Below are 18,310 nucleotides of genomic sequence, written 5' to 3'. Positions count from 1 at the left end.
GGGTGTCGTGCGCATGCGCGGGAGACGTTCCCGCCCAATCGGCTAGCCCCGCCCCTCTCCTTCCGGGATGATCCACGAGCTGCTGCTGGCGCTGCGGGGCTACGCGGGGGGGCTCTTCGTGGCCGGGGGGGGCCTGCAGGTGCGAAGCCACGCCCCCGCCTCGTTTCCCCTGAGCCCCGCCCCCAAGCGGCCCGCTCCTGAAGCGCGCCTCCTCTTCCTCTTCTCCTCCCCCGGCAGGTGTCTCCCGAGGCGGCGCCGCTGCTGCTCCACCCGAGCGAGGCCGCGCTGCTGGGCCGCCTCCTCCGCCTCGGCGCCCTCTACCTCCGCTTCAGCGACTTCGCCGAGCCCGCCAATCACAACCATGCCAGCGAGGCCCCGCCCCCTCCGTCGCAGGCCCCGCCCCCGGCGCCCCCGCCCACCCCGCCTTTGCCGCCCCCGCAGGTGAGGAACAGGGCCGCCCCGGGGCGTGAGCAGAGCGCCAGGCCTCAAAGGGGGGGGGGGCGGGGGCGGGCAAGGAGGGGTGTCATACACTTGCAAATACATGTATGAGTCTCACTTTTCCAAGACTCGCTTATCCAAGGTTCTGGATTATCCAAGCCATTTTTGTAGTCAATGTTTTCAATATATCGTGATATTTTGGTGCTAAATTCGTAAATACAGTAATTACAACATAACATTACTGTGTATTGAACTACTTTTTCTGTCAAACTTGTTGTCTAACATGATGTTTTGGTGCTTAATTTGTAAAATCATAACCTAATTTGATGTTTAATAGGCTTTTCCTTCATCCCTCATTATTATACAAGATATTCACTTATCCAAGGTTCTGCCGGCCCGTTTATGTTAGATAAGTACATGTATCTTTATATCTATATATATATAAAGGTAATGAAATTTTGGCCTAGGACAAAACAACAAAACTACACATCCCAGAAACACTAAACTTGGCAGCACAACCCCTCATCCATGCCTCTACGTTCATACAACAAAAAGAAAAGAAAAATAAAGTCCTAATTACAGGGAGATGAATAATTGTTTTTATCCAAGTGCTTCCAGTTAGAGGGCTAATCTCTGCCCACTTGGTCTCTTAGCAACCCACTCAGCCCAGGGGACAGGCCTCTTTCACACTGCCTATAAAATACAGATTATCTGATTTTAACTGGATTATATGGCAGTGCAGACTCAAGGCCCTTCCACACAGCTATATAACCCATTTATAATCTTATATTATCTGCTTTGGATTATCTTGACTCCACACTGCCATCTAATCCACTTCAGTGTGCATTTTATACAGCTGTGAAGAAGGGGCCTCATATAATCCAGTTCTAAGCAGATAATATAAGATTATAAATATAATATGTAATAATTACTGTGATATAATAATACAGAACAATATAATCTCTAAAATCAGGACAGTAAATAAAGAGCAACACTCTGAAAGCATAAGCCACAGCAAAGCGTGGCCGGGCAAAGCTAGTATATATATATGGTGTTATTATTTTGCATATTATTTAATATATGCATATTATTATCACATGCAGAAGGGATTATTCAATGGGAAATTTAATGTAATACACTTGCAAATACATGTATTATTATTAATACTATGGTGTGTATATATATATGTGTGTGTGTGTGTGATATATATATATTATTGTTGGATATGTTATTATTTTCCATATTATCATGTGCAGAAGGGATTATTCAATAGGGCATGTAATGCAATACACTTGCAAATACAGTAGAGTCTCACTTATCCAACATAAACGGGCCGACAGAATGTTGGATAAGTGAATATGTTGGATAATAAGGAGGCATTAATGAAAAGCCTATTAAACATCAAATTAGGTTATGATTTTACAAATGAAGCACCAAAACATCATGTTAGACAACAAATTTGGCAGAAAAAGTAGTTCAATGCGCAGTAATGCTATGTATTTATGAATTTAGCTCCAAAATATCACGATATATTGAAAACTGACTACAAAAATGCATTGGATAATCCAGAACATTGGATAAGCGAGTGTTGGATAAGTGAGACTCTACTGTACATGTATTATTAATACTACGGTGTATGTATATATATATACACACATTACTGTTGGATATGTTATTTTACATATTATCATGTGCAGAAGGGATTATTAAATAGGGCATTTAATGCAATACACTTGCAGATACATGTATTATTATTAATACTATGGTGTATATATATATATGTGTGTGTGTGTTTTATATATATATATTATTGTTGGATATGTTATTATTTTACATATTATCATGTGCAGAAGGGATTATTCAATAGGGCATTTAGTGCAATACACTTGCAAATAAATGTATGATCATTATTATGGTGTGTACATATTAAAATTTTAAAATCTCAGCACCTTCATTTCCCCCATTTTTTTTCTTCTCATCTCAATTGAATCCCTTCAATTATAAATTACAGTCAGATCTTTCCATCAAAGTCATTCTTTGTCCCTTTCTTCCCTCTCTGCAGGAATTGCCTCCGCCGGGGATCTACCTGCGCGCCTTCTGTGCAGGACTCGATGCCGTGCTGCAGCCCTACCGCCAAGCACTGCTGGACCTGGAGCAGGAGGTGAGGGGGTCACAGCGGGGTCAGGGGTCTTGTTGTAGTCCGGCCCATGATTGTGCCTGTTCCTAATGTCAATGAGGAAGTGGATCATGGGATTTCTGGGCCTGCGAGCCAGCATGAGATTTTAAATCCTGAAACTGAGCAGACTCTGTCTCAGGCAGCTAGTGAAGGCCACATTCCAGAGAGGGGCCCAGATGCTGCTGAGAAGTTATTTTATAGGGAAGCAAGGTCAGAGGATGAACTCCCAGGTGGGCAGGATAATGAGCTGGTAGATAGGAGACTTAGTTTCCGTAAACTCTGTGCTGCACAGCAGAATCTCCGAAAGTCAAAGCACTTGTTAGAGAAGATGCCGTTTTCAGTAGTCAGGGAAAACGGCATGATTTCATGTTGTTGTATGTCTTTCGGGCTGCGTGGCCATGTTCCAGAAGTATTCTCTCCTGACGTTTCGCCCACATCTATGGCAGGCATCCTCAGAGGTTGTGAGGCATGGATAAACTAGGCAAGGAAGGTAAATATCTATCTGTGGAGAGTCCAGGGTGTGACAAGAGTCCTTTGTCAGTTGGAAGCCAGCGCTAATGTTTCAGTTAATCACCCTAATTAGTATTTGAAAGGTTTGTCTCTTGCCTGGGGGGCATCCAAGGCAATGACTCAAGGACGGCTAATGACTCTGAACAAAGGATGCCCCCCAGGCAAGAGACAAACCTTTCCAATGCTAACTAAAACATTAGCGCTGGCTTCCAACTGACAAAGGACTCTTGTCACACCCTGGACTCTCCACAGATATATATTTACCTTCCTTGCCTAGTTTATCCATGCCTCACAACCAGGCCTGTAGCGAGGGGGCGGTTTTAGGGGTTCAACCCCCCCCCCCCCCCCCGAAATTTTTCAGGTTATTAAAAAAACCTGGTTTACTCATGAATTTTAACTGGTTAGCCAAATCCCCATGCTAAGTCTATGAGACGCAAAACATTAAGAGTCCCTCCAGGCACTATCTCAAGCAGATATTGACAGGTTTGTAGCGGGGAGAGGTGTGTGCTAGGGGTTCAACCCCCCCCCCCCCGAAATTTTCAAAACCCCTCCCGAAATTTTTTTCTGGCTACGGCCCTGCTCACAACCTCTGAGGATGCCTGCCATAGATGTGGGCGAAACGTCAGGAGAGAATACTTCTGGAACATGGCCACACAGCCCGAAAGACATACAACATCACTGATACTAGCAGAGTTTGGGAAGGATTGACCCACAATTCTGGGAATTATAGTTCACTCACTCCAAACAGAATGCATAATATTTAAAGACAAATCATGCCTTTTTCAAATGACCCGGGCATCGCCGGGTCCCCAAGCTAGTTTTCAATAAATTGCCTTGATGATTTAACGTTGACTGGAGTTTGGTGGTTACGGTAAGTAAGAGGTGCTTCCTGCCTTGGAGTACAGCAACCCTCCCCTGTTGCATCTCTCTCTCTCTCTCTCCCTGCAGTTCCTGGCTGACCCCCACCTGACCGTGGCCCACATCAACTACTCCCTGGACCAGGTGCGTCCTGCTTTGGCCAGGAAGGGATGCTGCAGGAAGGGCCCAGGTTTGCACAAGGAGCCCCGCCTTTGATGCTCCCTTCCTCCTCTTCTTCCCTTGCAGTTCCAGCTCCTCTTCCCCTCCTTGATGGTTGTGGTGGAACAAATCAAGGCCCAGAAGGTAGGTCACGGAGGAGACGGGTGGGGGATCTGCAGGCGCCACTGAGGAAGGGAAGGAGGGAGAAAGGGCTCTCTATGAAAGCAGACTAAGGGTCTGGAGAACAAGCCCTATGAGGAGCGGCTTAAAGAACTAGGCATGTTTAGCCTGCAGAAGAGAAGGCTGGGAGGAGATATGATAGCCCTGTACAAATACGTGAAGGGAAGTCATAGGGAGGAGGGAGCAAGCTTGTTTTCTGCTGCCCTGCAGACTAGGACGCGGAACAATGGCTTCAAACTACAGGAAAGAAAGGAGATTCCACCTGAACATCACTGCGAGGGCTGTTCGGCAGTGGAACTCTCTGCGCCGGGCTGTGGTGGAGGCTCCTTCTTTGGAGGCTTTGAAGCAGAGGCTGGATGGCCATCTGTCGCGGGTGCTTTGAATGAGATTTCCTGCTTCTTGGCAGGGGGTTGGACTCGATGGCCCATGAAGTTTCTTCCAACTCTACTATTCTATGATTCTATGACACCTCCAAGGTCATGTGGCCATAGGCATGACTGCATGGAGTGCCGTTATCTTCCCACCGGAGCGGTACCTATTGATATACTCGCATTGGCATGTTTTCGAACTGCTAGGTTGGCAGAAATTAAAAGGATACATAAGCACATTTAAGATATGACTGTTCAACTCTGATTAAATCATTATTTTCATCTTCTTCAATGTAAATGTACTTATTAAAAGGATACATAAGCACATTTACATTGAAGAAGATGAGAATAATGATTTGATCAGAGTTGGACAGTCTTATCTTAAATTTGAGCTTTATGTAAATATTCAAAAACATTTAAACTACTGATGCCTCAATTAATGTAGTTTTATTTGTATCTCGGCTTATACTGGAGTCAATGTTTTCCCAGTTTTTTTGTGGTAAAATTAGGTGCCTTGGCTTATATTCGGGCCGGCTTATACTCGAGTCTATATGGTATGTGTTTTGTGATGCGCCCTGATTCCCCTTCGGGGTGAGAAGGGTGGAATATAAATACAGTAGTTTCACTTATCCAACACTCGCTTATCCAACATTCTAGATTATCCAAACCATTTTTGTAGTCAATGTTTTCAATACATTGTGATATTTTGGTGCTAAATTTGTAAATACAGTAATTACAACATGAACATTACTGCGCATTGAACTACTTTTTCTGTCAAATTTGTTGTATAACATGATGTTTTTGGTGCTTAATTTGTAAAATCATAACCTAATTTATTGTTTAATAGGCTTTTCCTTAATCCCTCCTTATTAACCAACATATTCGCTTATCCAACGTTCTTCTGGCCCGTTTATGTTGGATAAGTGAGACTCTACTGTACTGTGAATAAATAAATAAAACAGCAGTGCCCAGCAAGGCAGGGATGGCATTTCTTCTTATCCAGGTATAATGCAGATACCTGGAAGTATCTGCATTATACTGTTGTTATGTAGAGTACGGATGGCCTCCAGGCCATCCTCTCCTCCATCCCAGTGGTCTTTTTTTTTCTGATTCATATTTTATGAAAGGAGATTCCACCTGAACATCAGGAAGAACTTCCTCACTGTGAGAAGGGCTGTTCGGCAGTGGAACTCTCTGCCCCGGACTGTGGTGGAGGCTCCTTCTTTGGAGGCTTTTAAGCAGAGGCTGGATGGCCATCTGTCAGGGGTGCTTTGAATGCGATTTCCTGCTTCTTGGCAGAATGGGGTTGGACTGGATGGCCCATGAGGTCTCTTCCAACTCTACTATTCTATGATTCTATGATTTGAGTGATTATATTCCTTCTGTTTATGTGATTATTTTAGTCAATTGTTATGTTTTGTTTTTAATTCTTATAGCATTTTATAGTGTTTTCAGTGTTTTATTGTACAAAGTTTTATGCTGATTTTATATTGGAAACCGCCCTGAGTCCCTTTCGGGGGAGAGGGCGGTATACAAATAAACTTTTACTTACTTACTTACGAGGAAACTGACAAATTGCTCGCAATGCTGAAACACAACTTTTTGTTGATTTTGTGGGCCGGCTCCTCTCCCTCTTTGCAGATCCATGGCTGCCAGATCCTGGAGGTGGTCCACAGGCACAGCCGCGGGGGGCTGCCCCCCGTCCGCCAAGCCCTGGAGAGGTACGGACCCTTCCCTCAATCACTGTGGGTGCCCCCCCCCCCCAAATCACTTCTTCTCAAAGCCTGCTGTTGCTCTTCGACCTCCTCTCTGCCTCCTTGCAGAAGTGGCGCACGGATAAGAGGAGGATTACGAGGGGGTGCCCACTTCTCAGTGCCTAAGGTGGGGAAAGTGCGGTCCCAAAGGACGCCTCCATCACCTGCGCCCTTTGCCCCCCGCCTTCCCCCCCATTGCAGGATCCTGGCCACCTGCCACGCGGCCATGTACAAGCAGCTCTCGGCCTGGATGCTGCACGGTCTCCTCATGGACCAGTATGAGGAGTTCTTCATCCGTCAGGGCCCCTCCTCCTCCTCTGGATCGGGGCCCACGCAGCTGGACGAGGACGAGGACGACCTGGGCATCGGGGGCCTCACCGGGAAGCAGCTGCGGGAGCTGCAGGACATGGTGAGGAATGCCCTCCCAGCTGGAGTGTTTTACTTATTGTTGCACCTCAGTTTAGCTTCACCTTGCTAAAGACACCAGGCAGCACACAGAAAGTAGTCCTTTGTAGTTTATTTATTTATTTATTTATTTCCAACATTTATATCCCGCCCTTCTCACCTGAAGGGACTCAGAGCGGCGTACAAAATTGGCAACAATTCGATGCCTACATATAATTAAAACAGCAATAAAAATCCAATAAAACAATTAAAACAATATAAAGGTATAAAACATATGATTCAAATCCATTCCTCCAAAATCCTCGTGCTGTAGCCGTAAATCAGTCCGGGTCGTCTTTATCATTTAATCTTCGAAAGCCTGGGCACATAGCCATGTTTTCAGTTTATTAAGAAAATAGGCAAAAGATAGTTACAAAAACAAGGCTGTTAGCAAAGAGTCCATAGGAATATAGAGCACGAAACAAGTCCCAGCAATCAAAATATATCCACACCATATGATAATCCAGGAAAGCAAATTTGGTACAGGAAAGCAGACTTGCTTCTTGATCAAGCGATGAAATTGCATTGACAGAGATCTCTCTTTCAGCAGAGTCTTAAAAGCATGACATGAAGGCATTTCTTTGCCCTCTGACCTCCCGTTTATTTGCTATTTGCTATTCAGAGGCTTCTGCGCAACCTTCTAAATTCCAGTCTATTAGTCCAATCGAGAGACGCGGCCTCAGAGTCAAGGCCACTAAGCTCATTAGTGTTATCAGGCGAAGGCAAAGAGCTACCCTCCCTTTCCCTTGCACCTGAAAACCATCATCAGAAATAACATCATCATTTCTTCCCATGGGAACAACTCCCTGCTCTTCATTTCCCACAGCAGGAACACTCTGCACCTGGATCCTATAATTCCCAACATCAGAGTAATCTTGAAATGCATCCTGAATCTGCTGAATCCCATCATTATGCACATATAAGCCTAAATCCTCATCGGAGTCACACAAAGGCAAAGGCTGAGTCACAACACTTATACCGTATATACCTGAGTATAAGCTAACCCCAGTGTAAGCCGAGGCACCTAATTTTACCACAAAAAGCTGGGAAAACGTACTGACTCGAGTATAATATGAGGGTGGAAAATGCAGCAGCTGCTGGTAAATTTTAAAAATAAAAATAGATACCAATAAAAGTACATTAATTAAGACATCCATAGGTTCAATGTTTTTGAATATTCACATAAAACTGTAATTTTAAGATAATAAGACTTTAATAAGGTAAGACAGCCGAACTCTGATTACCTATATACTCGAGTATAACCCAACTCAAATATAAGCCGACAAAGACCCTCACTCGAGTATAAGCCGAGGGGGGCTTCTTCATCCCTAAAAAAGGGCTGAAAAAGTCAAGCTTATACTTGGGTATATTCATGCCATCAATAGAGCCAAGAAATATGTGGTTAATCAAATACTCTACATCAAATACTTGTGTGAAACGTGACCTTGTTCTGTGTTCCATCTCCTTGTCCCAATAGAGACTGATTGAAGAGGAGAACATGCTGGCTCCGTCACCCAAGCAGTTCTCCCTCCGGGTCGAGATGCTGCCTTCCTACATCCCTGCACATGTGGCTGAGAAGATCCTCTTTGTGGGAGAGACTGTCCAGATGTTTGAGAGCCAGAACATCAGCCTGACCAAGAAAGGTAGGAAGGAGGAGGGAGGCCTTGGTCAGTGGCTCCCACGCTTGCTTGCCGTTGCTGTGGCATCCGTGCTGCCTGCACTCCAAGGCCTGGCTGGATGTCTTCGGCAGAAAAAGGAGCAGAGCCCTGGCCCTTTCTCTCTCTCTTGTTACAGCTGTAATGAAGTACGAATTTTGGTATACAGATGTTATGTTTAATTGTGTTGTTTATGTTTTAAAAGGGTAAGTATTACAGTTATTGCATCTCAGCACTCAGAGGCTGGTTGCCATGGAGAAGTAGGCGGAGCCAACTGCCGTTTAGTTAAAGAAATGCAGAGTTTAAAAAATAAAGTCATTCTGTGCTCTGATGAGGCACAGGGAAGATTGATTCCAGGTTGATGGGATCAAGGAGACTCAATTGTTCATTTTGAGTTGGTTTCAAATAAATTTGGTGACTTATTTAATGTAGTCTGTGTCCTGGAAAGGGACAGAGAATCTGTGATAGTATATCACAGGGTTGACTGTGGTTTGAAGTCACTGGATAGTCCAAGTTTCAGACTTTGGGAACCAATCCCAGCTGGACTCACAGAGATCCACTGAAGTAACGGTTTAAAAGCAGCAGAGGAAGAAGTTTTAACTACTTTAAGTAAAAGAGATGATACTTTAGAGAGTTGATTCATCTCATTCTAGTATTGTAACTGTTCATAAGAATACCTCTAAGTGAGAAACAACATTGTAACCACTAAGCTCTGTGCCTGAATAAACTTGTTATTGTTCTTCCAACATCGAAGCCTCTGTCGCATATATTCTAAACCAAGTTACACTACCCTTTAAAGTAAAAGTAAACATCTCCTTGCGTCTTTGGTGTTGTATCTTTACACACGCTCAGGGCCCTTGTTGCATAAAATGGGCTTTGTCTGGGGTCCGCCCTTGATAGTGTGCCTCCCTCCCTCCTCTCTCCTTGCCTCCAAGGCTCCATCCTGAAGGACCAGGAGGACACTTTTGCGGCCGAGTTGCACCGCCTCAAACAGAGGCCTCTCTTCAACCTGGCGGACTTTGAATCTGTGGTCGACTGGATACGCAGCGCCGTGGCCGAGGTGAGTGAGACCTGGCTCCGTGTCATGATCCCCATCTCATGCCATCTCCGGACACAGAGTGCTGACACAGAGCACATGGCCATGGACCAAAAGGGAGGACAGGACATATGAACCAGCCATAAAACTCGGTTGCCCTGAGGTGGGGGGAAAGGGACTCTCGAATGTGGGAATGGGCAACCTACAGGCGCCAGGACTCTTAAGAATGATTTATAACATTGTAGCTAGGGCCTATATTGATGGGCAGTAGAGTCGACTCTTGTATTCCGAACAAATTGTAAGGCTTCTCAGCTCCAGCTGTGTTGGTGTGGGTTAGTCTTCTTCGGAAGAATACACCAAGACACACAATGAGTGAAGATACCATACGGCTTTATTGTTTACTGTCTTGGGCCCAGGTGGGAGGATGGCTTTTCACAGTGTAACAGGTGGATCTGGAAGAGAGGATGGGCCTGGATGATGGGCAGAGTAGTAGTAGTAGTAGTAATAATAATACTTTATTTATACTCTGCCTCCATCTCCCAAAGGGACTCGGGGAGGCTCATAAAGAACTCAAAGGTGCAAACATACAAAATACAAAAATTGCAGAAACAATAACAAAACAGTAACAAAATAAAAACTATAATGGACATTAAATATCTCCCTTCACAAAACCCCCTGGTTAAAATGAGTGAAATACACCAATAGCTGCTGCAGGTATAAAACAACAATAATCATTCTCAAGCATATACAGTTCTTGGTGAAATCTATGGCTCCTATACATGTATATTCATTAAAGGAATCTAAATACAGTAGAGTCTCACTAATCCAACATTCGCTTATCCAACGTTCTGGATTATCCAACGCATTTTTTGTAGTCAATTTTTTCAATACATCGTGATATTTTGGTGCTAAATTCATAAATACAGTAATTACTACATAGCATTACTGCGTATTGAACTACTTTTTCTGTTAAATTTGTTGTCTAACATGATGTTTTGGTGCTTAATTTGTAAAATCATAACCCAATTTGATGTTTAATAGGCTTTTCCTTAATCCCTCCTTATTATCCAACATATTCACTTATCCAACATTCTGCCGGCCCGTTTATGTTGGATAAGTGAGACTCTACTGTATGGTCGAAGGCTTGTCGAAAAAACCACATTATCATTTGTGTATAAAAGTGGGCAGGTTCCTGGTCTGAATGCCAATGGGATGGGATGGATATTGTTATTATTATCATTAATATAATATTTTTCTTTTCTCCTTATGGAAGCACTTATGGAAGCTGCTGGTGGAAGAATCCGATTTAATAGGCCAGCTGAAGGTAAATAGTGTCCCTGCATGGGATGTTTTTGGGTGTCCTCCCTCTCCTTCAGGAGGATGTCAACAGAAGGAAGGGAAGGGGCTGCTGGGAGATGGTTTGATGATGCCTTCCTTCCTTCTGCCTAGATCATCAAAGATTTCTATCTCTTGGGAAGAGGAGAGTTGTTCCAGGCCTTCATCGATACCGCCCAGCAGATGCTCAAGACACCCCCCACGGCTGTGACGGAGCACGGTGAGCCCACCCCACAAGTGGGTGCTCTCAGAGGGAGGGTCTCCCCCATGTCCACCCTTCGTGCCACAGGAGAGGGGCTCTTGGGGGGCCACAGAGGAGGAGGGGCTCCCTTATCATCATAATCAGAAATAATATAATAATATGAAACACGATTAATCATCATCATCATTTATCTCTTATTATTATTGCCATTACTAATGAGTGATAATATATAATGAAAAATGATATGGGAGTGTGGTGTAAAGGACTAATGACATCTAAGGCTCTTTCAGGCAGGGGGGAATCTTTTTATCCCACTGCTGCCACCAAATTGTAAAGAATCTTAATTATGAAGAGCTGCCACCAATTTGTAATGGAGCTAATTATGACTGGAAAGATGGAACTGCCAGTTGAAATGATCTAGCCACCAAAGACTCAGGGAGGAGACCTTTTACTTTTTATTCCTTTCTTATTTTACTTATTTACTTTAGATGGTAGCGTACTTGGTTTATAATATATATATGACAGAGGCTTCGATGTTGGAAAAACAAGAACAAGTTTATTCAGGCACAAAGCTTAATGGTTATAATCATGTTTCTCACGAAGAGGTATTCTTAATAACAGTTACCATACTTGAATAAGATGAATCAACTCTCTAAAGTATTACTTATTTTACTTAAGGAAACTCTATTCCTCAGCCACTTTTATACCACAGTCACCCCTGTGATCTGCTATCACAGATTCTCTTATCAGGACACAGATTATATCAAATAAGTCACCAAATGACGAATTGAGTCTCCCTGATCCCCTTAACCTAGGATCAGTCTTCCCTATGCCTCATCAGAGCACAGACTGCTCTCTTTTTTAAACTCTGCTCTTCTTCAGCAAAAACGGCAGTTGGCTCCGCCCACTTCTCCATGGCAACCAGCCTCTGGGTGCTGAGAGCAGCAACTGCAATACATAACATTTGTAAACAAAAATTTGTACTTCATTACATGTGGCCTCTCCCCATAAAGGCTGCCCTCCTTGTTTCCTCCTCAGACGTGAACGTGGCCTTCCAGCAATCTGCCCACAAAGTGCTGCTGGATGACGACAACCTCCTACCCCTCCTGCACCTGACCATCCACTACCACGGGAAGGAGCACCGAGGTGGGTACGGCGCCTGTGGCAGGGGAGAGGTGTCCCAGCAGAGGGGTGGGGCAGGATGGGTGCAGCCTTGGCCTGTGGGAAGCAGACACGGAGCCCTGTGGGTTCCTGGAAAAGAGCCATTTCTAGAGAACGGGGGGACAGCCCCTGTCCCTGGCCTGACGCCCAGCCTGTCTGTCCATCTGTTCTCCCCCACCAGATGCCTCTCAGGCCCGCGAGGTGCTACCTTCCCGGGAACTGTCACCCCACGAATCCCCCACATCCGGCTGGGCCGCGCTGGGCCTCTCCTACCGGGTGCAGTGGCCACTCCACATCCTCTTCACTCCCGCCGTCCTTGAGAAGTGAGGCTAGCCCCTTCCCTCTTGGGGTGCCGAGGACAGAGGGAGGGGTCAGGGCTTCCTTCCCTGGCGAGGAGGGGCCCTCCAGCCATGCCCCTTCCCTCTTCGGCCACAGGTACAACGTGGTCTTCAAGTACCTGCTGAGCGTCCGGAGGGTCCAGGCGGAGCTGCAGCATTGCTGGGCCCTGCAGATGCGGAGCAAGCGCCTGGAGTCCAGCCGGACAGATGCCATCAAGTGGCGGCTGCGGCACCACATGACCTTTCTGGTGGACAACCTTCAGTACTACCTTCAGGTGAGGGCCAGGGGAAGGAAGGCGGACCTGAAGGCAGAGCCAGTGTTTGTCCCACCTCAGAATAGTTCACCTTGCTGTTGACACCAAGTCACACACAGAAGATAGCCTTTTGTAATTTTATTGAGCGAAAGCAAATATATATCAAAGCAGGCAGAAATAAAGTTCCCAAAGTAGTTGTAAAAAGAGTCAGTAAATCCAATAGTCTATAGCAGGGGTCCCCAAACTTTTTAAGCAGAGGGCCGGTCCAAAATCCTTCAGACTGTTGAGGGGCCAAATTATCATTTGAAAAAAAAAATACAAACAAATTCCTATGCATACTGCACATGTCTTATTTGTAGTGCAACAACAACAACAACAACGAAAGAACAATACAATATTTAAAAATGAAAACAATTTTACCCAACATAAACCTATTAGGATTTCGATGGAAAGTGTGAGCCTGCTACTGGCCAATGAGATAGTCAAGTTAATTAGGATTGTTGTTGTTGTTGTGTGCCTTCAAGTCATTTCAGACTTTGTGCGAGCCTAAGTCTAAAATTATTTATTTATTTATTTATTTAGGGTTGTTGTTGTTGTTGTGTGCCTTCAAGTCATTTCAGACTTTGTGCGAGCCTAAGTCTAAAATTAATTATTTATTTATTTAATTAGGATTGTTGTTGTTGTTGTTGTGTGCCTTCAAGTCATTTCAGACTTTGTGCGAGCCTAAGTCTAAAATTAATTATTTATTTACTGCAAGGGGACTCAGAGCAGCTGTATGTACATACAATATATTATTAGCATAACACAGTATTAGCATTATACATTACTATATTGAACTATACCACTATACTATTATATAATATGTAATATATAACATATAATTAATATTATTATATGGTATTATATGGTATTACTATTAGTATTATATTGTATAACATAAGATTATTATCAATATTATATGTATATACAATATATTATTAAAACTGATATAAAATATTATATTATAAAACTGAGGGCGGGGGCCAGGTAAATGACCTTGGAGGGCCGCATCCGGCCCCCGGGCCTTAGTTTGAGGACCCCTGGCCTATAGGCAAAAACAAGAGTCCATTTCACAAAGGAACAAAGGTCCACAGGTTACAAAGATCCAGGAACAGGAGAATTTCCAAGGCCGGAAGACATAGACATTCACTCTGATGAAGCGAGAATTTGCTTTGACAAAGATATGTCTCTCAACACAGAGTTTTAAAAGCAACCCAAAAATGCATTTCTCTTTCCTTCAGAGGCCTCCCGCTTTCCAGCTAATCTCAGGCTGCGGTGAGGCTGAGGCATTCCTTTCCATTGCAAACGATCTGCTCTAGATAGCAATGGCGCTTCCTCAAGGCCAACTAAATCATTATCTTGCACCTGAACAGGGGCCCGAGACGAATCCAGCTCATTAGTTCCCATGGGAATGTCTCCCTGGTTGTTATCTAGGTTGTTATTTAAGGTTTTTATAATGTGTTTTAACAATGTTATTAATAGATCTGTTTATATTGCTTTGTTTTTATGATTGCATTTTGGGCATTAAATTTTGCCAATTTTTGTAAGCCGCCTTGAGTCCCCTCGGGTGAGAAGGGCGGGGTATAAATAAATATTTGTAAATAAATAAATAAATAAATAAATCTATGACAGGCTGGTTCAAGAGTTCATCCACAAACTGTGTTTCTTGCTCTTCTGAACCAGCCTGTATCATTCCCATCCCCATGCCGTCCTCCTGAAATTCATCCTGCATCCCATCATCTGGCTCCTGCATCTGAAACCCCGAATCTTCAGTCTGGCTCTGCTGCTGCTGAGTCACAACAGTGTTTGCCCCAGCGAAAGGCAGTGCTTTGTCCTCCTTGCCTGTAGGTGGATGTCTTGGAGTCGCAGTTCTCCCAGTTGCTGCAACAGATCAATGCCACCCGGGACTTTGAGAGCATTCGGCGGGCACACGACCATTTCCTGAGCAATCTGCTGGCCCAGTCCTTCATCCTGCTGAAACCTGTGAGTGCTTCCTGCCCCTTTTGCTTCTGGAGGCGGCAGCAGCGTCAGCCAGTCTCTCTCCTCCGGGCAAGTCAGGGTGGGCACAGACGGGGCCATGGCGGGAAGCAGGCCCCTCCACCTGTCAGTCCAGGCAACACAGGGCGCTCTTCACCGCTTCCCCTTAGACCAGTGATGGCCAACCTATGACACGCGTGTCAGCACTGACACGCCTAGCCATTGTTGCTGACACGCTGCTGCATGCAGATTGATTGGATGACTAATGTCTTTTGTGGCCAAATTTGGTGTGATTGGGTCCAGTGGTTTTGTTGTTTACTCCATGGGAATTATGCACATTTATATATATATATATACACACACACACACACACACACACACACACACACACACACTAGCTGTGCCCGGCCACGCATTGCTGTGGCGAAGTCTGGTGGTATGGGAAATAAAGTACTGAGGAATTGGTGGTAGTTAAGGTAAAGGGTAAAGGTTTTACATTACATTAAGTCCATTATAAATGGGTTATATAGCTGTGTGGAAGGGCCTTGAGTCTACACTGCCATATAATCCAGTTAAAGTCAGATAATCTGTATTTTATAGGCAATGTGCAAGAGGCCTAAGTGAGGCCTAACTCTGCCTGTCCCCTGGGCTGAGTGGGTTGCTAGGAGACCAAGTGGGCAGAGCTTAGCCTTCTAACTGGCAGCAATTGGAATAAAAACAATTCTTCCTCTCCCTCTAATTAGGACTTTATTTTTCTTTTCTTTTTGTTGTATGAACGTAGAGGCATGGATGAGGGGTTGTGCTGCCAAGTTTAGTGTTTCTGGGATGTGTAGTTTTGTTGTTTTGTCCTAGGCTGAAATTTCGTTACTATATATATATATATATATATATATATATATATATATATATATATGGTATTATATATAATAATATAATAGTAATAATATAATATACTACAATAATAATATAATAATAATAGATATATAGATATATATATATATATTCTATTATTATATTATTATTGTTGTAGTATATTATATTATTACTATTATATTATTATTATTATTATATTATTCATTGCTCATGACTACATTGAAACTAGAATAGAGAGAAATCAGCATGGAAACTGCACGAGGTACCATAGATTGTTGTACATGGAAATAATGGTAGTCAATAGTTTTTGATTTATTGAATACAGTTATATATTACAATTATATATTTTAGTTATTTAAACTATACATATTGCGAAATTATGGTTTTTTTCTCGAAGTGACACACCACCCAAGTCATGCTAGATTTTTTTGGTGAATGTTGACACATCAAGCGCAAAAGATTGCCCATCATTGCTTTAGACTGCCTTGCTTTGTTATTGTGCACTTGGAGAGGGCCTTTGGCGGCCCGTGCCGAGCCATGGGTCCCACCCCAGAGAGGGAAGCTCCTGCTCTCTGGACAGGATCCCGACAAGGCCTTGTGCCTCTCTCGCCTTCCCTGCAGGCCTTCCACTGCCTGAATGAGATCCTGGACCTCTGCCACAACTTCTGCTCACTGGTCAGTCAGAACCGGGGGCCCCTGGACGAGCGGGGGGCTGCCCAGCTGAGCATCTTGGCCAAGGTGGGTCTCCCTTCGGAAGGAGTTTGTGTGAGATTTGAACTTGTGGGGCAGGCCGAGGAAGGATCCCCAGAGCGATCCCCAGAGCGGCTGTTCTCACTTGCTTTGCTTTCCCCTTTGCAGGGATTCAGCTGTCAGTCTTCGCTTCTCTTTAAGCTTCTGTCCAGCGTCCACAACCACCAGATAAACTCCGACTTGGCTCAGCTGCTGCTGCGACTGGATTACAACAAGTACTACACGCAGGCCGGGGGCACCTTGGGCAGGTAGGGCCACGGGCACGGCTCCCCTGTGGGTCACGGGGTCAAGTTTTTGGGTTTTTTTCGTGTCAGGAGCAACCAGAATTGCTTCTGGAGTGAGAGAATTGGCTGTCTGCAAGGACGTTGCCCAGGGGACATTGCCCAGATGTTTTGATGTTTTTACCATCCTTGTGGGAGGCTTCTCTCATGTCCCCGCATGGAGCTGGAGCTGATAGAGGGAGCTCATCCGCGCTCTCCCCGGGTGGGATTCGAACCTGGCAGCCTTCAGGTCAGCAACCCAACCTTCAAGTCACGAGGCTTTTATCCCCTAGGCCACCAGAGGATGGGGGGGGGGGTTCAGTCTTTAAGCCTAGTTTTTCAGCCCTTTTTAAACTCGAGTATATACAGTATCAGTGTATATATAACTGGGCATCCCAAGCACAGCCCCCTCCCTACCTGAAGCAAACTCTCTGCTCTTTTTCTTGCAGCGTTGGGCTCCTAGACCAGTGATTTGGGCCAATCCAGTTGTAACGTGGGACTGCTGGTGTTTTAGGCTAAAATGCCTCTCAATGAAGGACTCTGCATGATCCCCATGTTTTTCCTTAGCTCTTTGTTTACAATCAAGAGAATTGTCCAGGTGTCCAAGATACAACTGGAGCAGCAGTAACAGCCTTTGTGGTTCAAAGGCTGATCTGCTCCCTGTCCTCCTGTGACTTGTTTGCTCCATAATGAGTTGAATGGGAAAAAAAAGGTCTGGCTGTTTTTAGTCAGTCCCTCATGACCGGAACCATGGTGCTCCTCCTTCACGTCCACAACGCCCTCATTGCCCCATTTGCCTGTACAATCTATAGTGAAACAAAAGGATCACAGGTTCTCTGAGGAGTAAATCCAGGAGATGTAACAGATCTTTAACAAATAAAAGATATTATAGACCTATAATGGACTACTGGGACTTTTTTTTGTTAAGGAAGCTGTAATGAAGTATGAATTTTTGGTTTATAGATGTTATGTTTAATTGTGTGCTTATGCTTTAAAAGGGTGAGTATTGCAGTTATTGCCTCTCTGCATTCAGAGGCTGGTTGCCATGAAGAAGTAGGCGGAGCCAACTGCCGTTTTGTTGAAGAAGTGCAGTGTTTAAAATAAGGTTTCAGTCTGCTCTGATGAGGCACAGGGAAGATTGATCCTAAGTTGAGGGGATCAAGGGAGACTCAATTGTTCATTTTGAGTCGGATTAAAATAAGTTTAGTGACTTATTTTAGGTAGTCTGTGTCCTAGTAAGGAATCTGTGATTGTATGTCACAAGGGTGACTACAGTTTAAAAGTGGCAGAGGATGAAGTTCTGACTACTTTAAGTTAAAGAAAGACACTTTAGGGAGTTTGACTCATCTTATTCTAATATTGTAACTGTTAATGAAAGTGCCTCTAAGTGATAATTGTAACCACTAAGCTCTGTGCCTGAATAAACTTGTTATTGTTCCTCCAACATCTAAGACTCTATCGCATACATTATAAACTAAGTTACGCTACCATCTAAGTGAAGAAGAAGAAAGGGAAAAAAAGTAAAAGGTCTCTTCTTTGAGTC

General features: G+C 44.3%; 1 protein-coding gene across 1 annotated transcript; it reads left to right on the top strand.

Annotated features, from left to right (window-relative positions):
• The first annotated feature begins 16 nt into the window (after positions 1-16).
• On the top strand, positions 17-18,211 carry tubgcp4 (tubulin gamma complex component 4). Its single transcript, XM_062963628.1, has 18 exons — positions 17-139; positions 238-441; positions 2,501-2,599; positions 4,073-4,126; positions 4,229-4,285; positions 6,331-6,410; positions 6,645-6,852; positions 8,365-8,530; positions 9,478-9,602; positions 10,852-10,902; positions 11,028-11,133; positions 12,154-12,261; positions 12,458-12,599; positions 12,712-12,889; positions 14,756-14,890; positions 16,379-16,495; positions 16,616-16,755; positions 17,217-18,211. The coding sequence occupies exons 1-18, from the start codon at positions 68-70 to the stop codon at positions 17,236-17,238; spliced, it is 2,064 nt and encodes a 687-aa protein (XP_062819698.1). The 5' UTR covers positions 17-67; the 3' UTR covers positions 17,239-18,211.
• The last annotated feature ends 99 nt before the right edge of the window (positions 18,212-18,310 follow it).

The sequence above is a fragment of the Anolis carolinensis genome, unplaced genomic scaffold (genome assembly GCF_035594765.1).
Source record: "Anolis carolinensis isolate JA03-04 unplaced genomic scaffold, rAnoCar3.1.pri scaffold_11, whole genome shotgun sequence".
NCBI lineage: Eukaryota > Metazoa > Chordata > Lepidosauria > Squamata > Dactyloidae > Anolis > Anolis carolinensis.
Note: the sequence above shows the minus strand (reverse complement) of the source record. Positions and strands in the feature narration are given on the sequence as shown.

Excerpts from the sequence above, each read along its gene's own strand:
- tubgcp4 (XM_062963628.1), top strand. The coding sequence starts at position 68 with ATGATCCACGAGCTGCTGCTGGCGCTGCGGGGCTACGCGGGGGGGCTC. Across the intron at positions 6,411-6,644 it reads GTCCGCCAAGCCCTGGAGAG|GATCCTGGCCACCTGCCACG; the intron begins GTACGGACCCTT and ends CCCCCATTGCAG. Across the intron at positions 16,496-16,615 it reads AGCTGAGCATCTTGGCCAAG|GGATTCAGCTGTCAGTCTTC; the intron begins GTGGGTCTCCCT and ends TCCCCTTTGCAG.